Consider the following 8,636-nt stretch of genomic DNA (forward strand, 5'->3'; position numbering starts at 1 on the left):
AAAAAAAAAAGCATGCAATAGAAACATACAGAAGGTGAAAAAGCAGGGTCAAGTGATGGAAGGGGAACATAAAGACACTCTGTAAGCGTGCAGGGATGGAGTTAGGAAAGCCAGAACCCACTTAGAGTTTAATCTGGTGAGGGAAATAAAGAGCAACAATGAAAGGCTTCTGCAGATACCTCAGATGCACAAAGAATATTGAAAAGATGGAACCTGACTCTTATCAGTGGTGACCAGTGAATGGGCAGGAGGCAATGGGCTCAAAGTGAGAAGGAAGACATTCCATTTAATGAGAACAAAACATCTTTTCACCCTGAGTGTGGTGAAGTCCTGAACAGGCTGTCCGGAGAGGCTGCAGAGTCTCCACCTGTGGAGATGTTAAGGTTCCAACTGGACACAGTCCTGGGCAAGCTGCTCTGAGTGTCACTGCTTTGAGCAGTGTGAGAGGGTAGGTACATCCAAAGGTCTCTTCCAGCCACATGGACTCTGTGGTTCTTTGAACTTTGGATGCTGAATTATTTCTTTTTCCATTGATGCATGGAAAAACTACTTTAAAAGTTTGTGAATATGAACTAGTCAGTTATAAATGTGGACTTATTTGAAAACTTTAGGAGTAGTACTTTTGAGCTTTGTGTAGACTGTTACGTAATAAAAATGAAATACAGAACTTCTGCAAGTGTCTTAATGCTCAAAGACCATATCAGAAGTTTATTTTCATATATTGCATAACTTTGCAAAGTTGTTGAAACTGCTGTTTCAAATTCAAGGTTTTGGAGAGTGGTGACTTATGGATCTCTTTACTGAATTGTACCTACTAGCAATACACTTGTAATGACTCCGGCTGCACTGGGAGTCGCACTTACCTCTAGGTTAAGCAAACACATCTTGCTGTGTTAGGGAATTTTTTAAGTACGTGACAGATATATGACAGTCATGATCAAAAAGAAAGATCACTGTCTCAGTAGTTCAGCAGCTAGAAAATAAATGATGGAAGTATATCTTAAAAGTTAACTGTATAGGCATACTTCAATCTGGTGGCCTTATATGATGGAGTGACAGCTTCGGTGGAGGGGGAAGGGTGGTGGATATCATCTACCTGAACCTCTGCAAGGCCTTTGACATGGTCTCTCACCACATCCTTCTCTCTGAATTGGAGAGATGTGGATTTGAAGGATGGACTGTTTGATGGATTAGGAATTGACTGGCTGGATGCAGCCAAAGGGTTGTGATCAGTGGTTCTGTGTCAGGGTGGAGGCCAGTCACAAGCGGTGTCCCTCAGGATTCGGTCTTGGGACCAGTGCTCTTCAACATCTTCATCAGCGACACAAACGATGGCACCGAGTGCATCCTCAGCAAGTTTGTAGATGACACCAAGCTGAGCAGTGCAGTTGATACAGTGGAAGGAAGGAGGGACCTGGACAGGCTGGAGAAGTGGGCCCATGAAAACCTAATGAGGTTCAATAAGGCCAAGTGCAGGGTGCTACACTTGGCTTGGGGCAATCCCAGGTATTTATGCAAACTGGGGGAAGAGCTCCTTGAGAGCAGCCCTGCGAAGAAGGACTTGGGGGTCCTGGTGGATGAGAAGCTGGACATGAGCCAGCAGTGTGAGCTTGCAGCCCAGAAGGCCAACTGTGTTCTGGGCTGCATTAACAAGGGTGGCCAGCAGGGAGAGGGAGGTGATTGTCCCCCTCTACTCAGCTCTTGTGAGGCCCCATCTGCAGTACTGTGTCCAGGCCTGGGGCCCCCAGTACAGGAAGGACGTGGAGCTCTTGGAACGGGTCTAGAGGAGGGCCATGAAGACGATCAGAGGGCTGGAGCACCTCTTCTATGAGGAAAGGTTGAGGGAACTGGGCTTGTTTAGCTTGGAGAAGAGAAGGCTCTGGGGAGACCTCACTGTGACCTTCCAGTACTTGAAGGGAGTGTATAAACAGGAGGGGGAACCTGTTTACGAGGTGGATAGTGATAGGGCAAGGGGGAATGGTTTTAAACTGAGACAGGCGAGATTTAGGTTAGATATTAGGAGGAAGTTTTTCACATGGAGGGTGCTGACACACTGGAACACGTTGCCCAAGGAGGTTGTGGATGCCCCAATCCCTGGAGGCATTCAAGGCCAGGCTGGTTGTGGCTCTGGGCAGCCTGGTCTGCTGGTTGGTGACCCTGCACATAGCGGGGGGTTGAAACTACATGATCATTGTGGTCCTTTTCAACCCAGGCCATTCTGTGATTCTATGATATGATTCTATGCTGACGGAATAGTACAATGTAGTATATGCAGTTACTGATCTACACACAGGTAGATAGAACTACCAGCCGGCCTTCTGTACATTTTTATCTAGAGACCTGCATACAGCATCTGCTTGGCACTGAATGGGCATCTTCTAATAACTGTTCTTGAAGTCATCTGCAGATCTGCATCAGGCTTCATGAAATTAGATGTAAAAATATCCAGAGGTAAAAATGTGGAAAATATGTGTCTAGGTATTAGCAGGATTTTATTACTAAACGAGTTTGGTCTTTTTTTTCTTTTTTAATTTTCTTTTAGACATAGGATTACTTGAGTGTCCAAAACAATGCAGCAAAGGTTAGAGTTATATCAGTGAAATATGCATAATTTTCTAGATTAAAAGAAGAGGTATGTGTGCAAAGATATACCCTTTCTACATTAAACATAGGCGTGCATAGATGTTTCTCTTTAAATGGCCTTTTGTCAACACTGTTTTTAAAGGCACATACAATTTGTTAGGCCAGTTGCCTGTCTCTGTATTAGATTTCTATCTGAAAACTGTAATGAGATGGTTCTTTTATTTTCATTGTTTCATCTGCAGGTTTATTATGTTAGATGAACCATTATTTTTGAAGACAGTCAGGCTTATGTCTAAATTAGACCACTGAGAGCTATGGTGTCTTTTATCAAGCCTAAAGGATTAAGGCCATAAGAGTTGTTAGCAAAGGTTCCTGCTTGTAGAGGCTTGAAATGGGAGAGTCTGAGTAAGGTAGCAGAAGATGAAGGCTACTTCAAGATCTAAATCTTGGAGATTCCCATTTCTGGGATATTTATTGTAGATGAGCTGCGTTGTAGTGACAGGAACCTACAACAGAGTAACAAAATCCTCATGTTAAACTTGTTAATGTGTTTAACAGAACAACAGAAGAAGCTGACAGAGTTGGGCCTTTAAAGGCTCTGTCCTGAATATTAGACATCTGTTTACACCATGGCATTTCCAAGCCATTAAGTATTGCTTGGGGAGGCCCCTAGCTTCGGTGCAAGGACTTGGCATGGAGGGGTAAGGTATCTGAAGGCACCATCCGCAGCTTGCCTGGTTTTGTCTGATGCTATTGCCAGTACCAGTTGTTTGCAGCATACATAAGGCTAGTCTGCCACAGGGATAGAAAGCTGAAGTTAGCTGTCTGTGTATTTGTAATGTAATTAAAATAGCCTATGTTTGTGTATGAGAGTTTTGTTGTAACCTGTACTCACTTTGTTCTAATAGTGGAAAAAAATACATATATAGAAGCAATTGCTTTTGTTATGGAGCCATGAGGAAGCCTGTGGCTTTTGGTAAGATCAGGTATTGGTTTGGGAAGAGGTGAGCAGAGCAGTGGCAGAGCACTGGATTATGGTGAGCACAATCTTCCTGTGCCTGGTATGTCCATATCCCACAAGTGAGAGCTAGGATTTCATAGAATCCTTAGAGTTGAAAGGGACCTTTGAAGGCCATCTAGTCCAACTGCCCTGCAGTGAACAGGAACGACACCACAGCAAGATCAGGTTGCCCAGGGCCCGATCCAGCCTCACTTTGAAAGTTTCCAGGGATGGGGCATCCACCACATCTCTGGGCAACCTGTTCCAGTGCCTCACCACCTTCACTGTAAAAGACTTTTTCCTTATATCTTACCTAAACCTACCATCTTTAAGCTTGAAAACATTTCCCCTTGTTCTTTCACCACAGACCTCGCTGAAGAATCTGTCCCCTTCTTGCTCAGCCTTCTCTCTTCAGAGGTCCCCTGAGCTGTGCTTAAATCTGCATCCTTGTTTGAATCCCAGCAAAATGAAATGGAGTGGACAGAAAGTCTAGGTGAAACCTTCCTGGTAATCCTCAAGTGGCCTGCTCTGTCTGCTGGCCCTTAGTATCTGGGATTGTTCAGGAGGGAGTATGGAGGTGGGTAAGAAGCACAGATGGACAGGAGAGCAAGAGATGGAAATATTTCATCTCTGACATACAGCAGGAAGGGCACTGACTCTCCTAAACTGTGGAAGTTGTGGGTTTCTGCAAGCAGGGATGTTGGCAGTATTTGTGTTTTCCTACTTGATCTGCACTCAATTCATAGGTGATATTCTCATGCATCTTTTAACACCTATGTGGGCATACCAGCTATCATCTGTAATTGCTTAAAATGTCAAATTTTTACTAATTTGTACCAGTGAGTTCTGCAGAAAGAACAAAGCGTAATAATAGGTGATGAATTAGCCTTCACTTATATTGACACTACAATTTTCTTTTGATTGTTTATGTATTTCATAATGTATTGTTGTATTTTCAATGTAATCAGGTTATCAGTAATAGACTGTGCCATTCTTACTAGACTCTGCAAGAAATGACAGGCAACTTCTATGTTCTGTTAGGCGTGTGTGTTTGCATTTTATAGTCACTAAACGTATTATGAAAAGAAAAACAAGCAGTAACTTTTTCTTTAAGGGAGAGGGATTTAAACCCTTAATATTGTTGCAAATCTTTTTGCTGGAATGGTTAAACTTATGGCATAAATGTAGAGAGCACACTGTCATGCACCCAGTGGTGCCTGTGTCACATCTCACTGCTGAACCAACACATGTGCCACCCCCTTCTGTTTGCAAGGCCATAAGATGTAGTCTGGGTGAGTTTAAAAACAGGAACAATTGTGCAAAGCAGGTAAAATTTAAAGAGTTTCATGATTCAGCTAGCTGTCCTGCCTGTTGTGGCCACTTCTAGCAATGACTGTTCATTTCAGTTTTGTCTACTGAAACCCCTTAAAGTGTTTGCTCAGCTGCCTAGATTTCCCATGCCTAGGTTCCCTATGTCACCCTTCTTATGTATGATAGATGAACGTGCAGTCAGCAGCTCTTGGCTGCAGGAGAGCACCCAGGAGCCCAGCTGCACTCTTCAACATCATTTCTCAGCTCCTGCAGACCAGCAAGGTTTTGTACTCTTTAGTCAGCAGGAAACAGCTCTGTCTGCAGTCACCCAATCTAGTCTTTTTCAAAAGGAAAGGGAACAGCCTCTGTGCTCCCAGCTGCATGGCACGAGAGAAGTGGGACTGTGGCTACCCATCAGCCACCCAAGCAGTCAGAGCTGGCACGCACTCTGCTTAAATTCTGTAATGCACATTTATGAGTATGTTTACTTCTTTGCATAGGTTCAAGGTGCAAGTTTCCGGGGTTGGAAGGAAGTGACATCTATGTTCAATAAAGATGATGAACAGCAATTGCTGGCCGGATGCAAGTCTCCAAAATCCAAAGGGTGAGTTAATCTGATTGTTCTATCTGCTGTAAAAATACACAAACTGGAACAGAAAATAGCTCTGCAAAACATTGAAGGAAGAGGCTGAAAAGCAGTAGTGTTCAGCTCCTGGAAGTTAAATCACAGAGAAAGGTTTATGTGCATTTCAGAACTATTCATTGTAAGTTAAACACTCGTAAAGCATGCTGTGCTAGGAAAGGATGTACTGCTGATAACCTATTTAGGCATGTCAGGAAGAAGAGGGAATTCAGCTATGTAAAGGTTTCTGAGTAAGAGTCATCTGTGACCTCTTTTCTCTTACTGATTAATTTGCACTTGAGCTTAGCTTCTTTAACATGCTTTACTTCCTTTTTTTGAAGTCGTCTGCACCTGAAAAGGCCAAGTGATGTAGCTGTGTCAGGTTCTGCAGATCTTCCCTTTTGGAGCTGAAATGCTCACAGGGCAGTTCTGTACCGTGCTGTGGCTGCAGCCTTTGCCTGAACAGACAGACCTCTTCCCAGGGCTGACTGTTTTGCTATTACAGCACATGTAGAGTTTACCTCCATACATTGCCTGATCACGTTGGTCATAAACAGGAAGAAGTGTGCCACTCATCAGTTCCAGCCACAGAAAAAGGTTTTGCTAAGACCTGTCGTATGTTTTGTTTCCAGTTGGCATTGAAAAAGATGCATTTCAGTAAATGCATACGTGTGTGTATACATATACACATATTTAAAATACATATATTTCCATGTCATTTTGAGCCTGTTCAGTAAAAGTTCCCAGCTCTAGTTTCTGTACAGTCTTCTTGGTATTAAGATACTAAGGTTGCTTCAAGGACCCTATGCACTTTATGCAGAAAGTAGAAATGAAATAGACCAGTGAAGAGAGTGGAGACAGTATGAAGACTGTGTTACAGTAAATATGAAAGGAGGTTTTTAGTGCCCTATGATTATTACTACATGCATGTATTTTATGTTTGGGAGTGTTTTCCTATAAGCATATGCCACGACTTCTATGTAACTTTTAAGAAAGCACAACTTTTCAAGTGCTGTAGGCACAAAATATAAGTATAGTGATTGGGGTCTGTGCCTGGTCTTAACAAGGTGACAATTCTGCAAATGTTAAGTTCACTGAAGGAAAAGCCTTTTTAAAGGTATTGGTTCTGTTGCTTCCACTAAAATATGATAGCATTGAACTCCTTAAGCTAAGCTTTTGTTCATGGAAAAAAAATCTTTTAATAGAAATATTCATAGTATTTCAGTGGGTGTTTTATTTGTGGCTAATTTGTATGCTAGTAGTAGCTACTGCTTTCAGTATTCTTCACTTGTTGAACCATGAAGATTGTGTGTTTCACCACCAGTATTCAGCCTTTTGTGTTCTGTTTTTTGGTTACACCTATAACCTTGTACATAAACTTACTCATAAACATTTGACATTTTGTGCCTTTTGTACATTAAATGCTACTCACTGCATATACAAAATAATAATTCTTAATATGAGATAAGAAATGTATTAGCATAAGTAGCCGTTTAAATGTCTCTGAAAGAGAGACTATTTGTATGTATTACACACAAAGGTTGTTTTTTCTCATTTTTGGGAGGGGAACTTTGGAATTTCTTCTCAGAAAAATGAAACAGCTGTTTTCAAACTACTGTGCATATATTTGAGGAAAAAAAAAAAAAAGTACTGGTCTCTATAAAGTCCTAATACTGTACTTAAAATATTTTAGGATATAATATATTTCCATACATTTCCAGAGGCACTTCAAATTCATAGAACCATAGAATCACCAAGGTTGGGAAAGACCTCCAAAATCATCCAGTCCAGCCGTCCACCTACCACCAGTATTTCCCCCCTCAATCATGTCGCTCACAACAACATCCAAGCGTTTCTTGAACACCTCGTGGGGCGATGACTCAACCACCCCTGGGCAGCCCATTCCAGCACCTGACCCTCTTTTCCTAATAACCAACCTGAATGCCCCCTGGCACAACTTGAGGCCATTCCCTCCAGTCCTATCGCTAGTTACATGGGAGAAGAGGCCGATCCCCACCTCACCACAACCTCCTTTTCGGTAGTTCTGGAGAGTGATGAGGTCGCCCCTGAGCCTCCTCATCTCCAGACTGAACAGTCCCAGTTCCCTCAGCCACACCTCATAAGGCCTGTGCTCATGTGTTCAGAGTGGGGAATTCTATTATCATAAATTGTCATTCTATTATCTATTCTAATTCTATTATCATAAATACTCAGTCCAGATCTGTTTTCCCACTGCAAGAGTCTACTGTGCTTAGCCTTATACCTATAGGAAGGTATTTTTCCTGAAGATGACAATGATGGATGTGCTGTCATAGAACAGCATCTGACTTTTTAGTGAAGATGCAGAGCTAGCTTTGGGTAACATTCAAGGTGCTTCGGTTCTGTTGAATAAAAGCATTCACTCCTATAAAACATAATTATTTAATTGAATGTTATTAATAACTGTTAAGTGCATTGTTAAATGAAGAAATTAATCACCTAATCATTGTTATTTTCTAGAACAAACCTAAAATTAAAGGAAGAGATGAAGTCAGAAAAGAAGCCGGGTTTTTGGGACAGTTTGGTGATAAAGCAGAACGTCCAGTCTAGGAAACCAGATGAGATTGAGGGCTGGGAACCACCACAGATTACTGCTGCTGATTCTGCCAGTGATGCAGCAACTGCTTTAAGTGACTATTCAGCCTGGTCAGGCTGGGAGGATGAAACCAAAGGCTCCACAAAGTACACGAACCTGGCCAGCTCAGGAAACAGTTCCAGGTGGAGTATCAAATCAGCTGGGAAGCTGGTTAGTATTAGACGTCAGAGCAAAGGTAACCTTACTGACAACTGGGAAGAACTGGAATGATGCTGGTGATGTGAAATACTTTGTAGGTAAGAAGAGAAAGGTTCCATGATTTACTTGTATGTTTAAACCAAAATCAAATCTGCTCAATATTGCACCTTTATACAGTACTTTGTTTTATTCTGATTGTTACAAATTTTTGCTCACCTGATAGTAAATTTTCTTATTACATTGTTAAATAGCTATGTTTTCCACACTAAAAAAAAAAAGTAGAGAATCTATTTTGTGCCTATATTTCACATTCAGACTCTGTGGTTTGTTTGATTGTTGGTTTTACC

General features: G+C 41.9%; 1 protein-coding gene across 1 annotated transcript in view; it reads left to right on the forward strand.

Moving 5' to 3' along the window:
• Positions 1–8,636, forward strand: part of TDRP (testis development related protein) — a 27,196-nt gene extending 18,560 nt beyond the window's left edge. Inside the window, exons 3-4 of the mRNA XM_010707893.2 lie at positions 5,395–5,498; positions 8,016–8,636. Coding sequence (XP_010706195.2) covers positions 5,395–5,498; positions 8,016–8,361 — 450 coding nt within the window. The 3' untranslated portion in view covers positions 8,362–8,636. The remainder of the gene's footprint in view (positions 1–5,394; positions 5,499–8,015) is intronic.

This window comes from Meleagris gallopavo, chromosome 2, assembly GCF_000146605.3.
Source record: "Meleagris gallopavo isolate NT-WF06-2002-E0010 breed Aviagen turkey brand Nicholas breeding stock chromosome 2, Turkey_5.1, whole genome shotgun sequence".
In the NCBI taxonomy this organism is placed as follows: domain Eukaryota; kingdom Metazoa; phylum Chordata; class Aves; order Galliformes; family Phasianidae; genus Meleagris; species Meleagris gallopavo.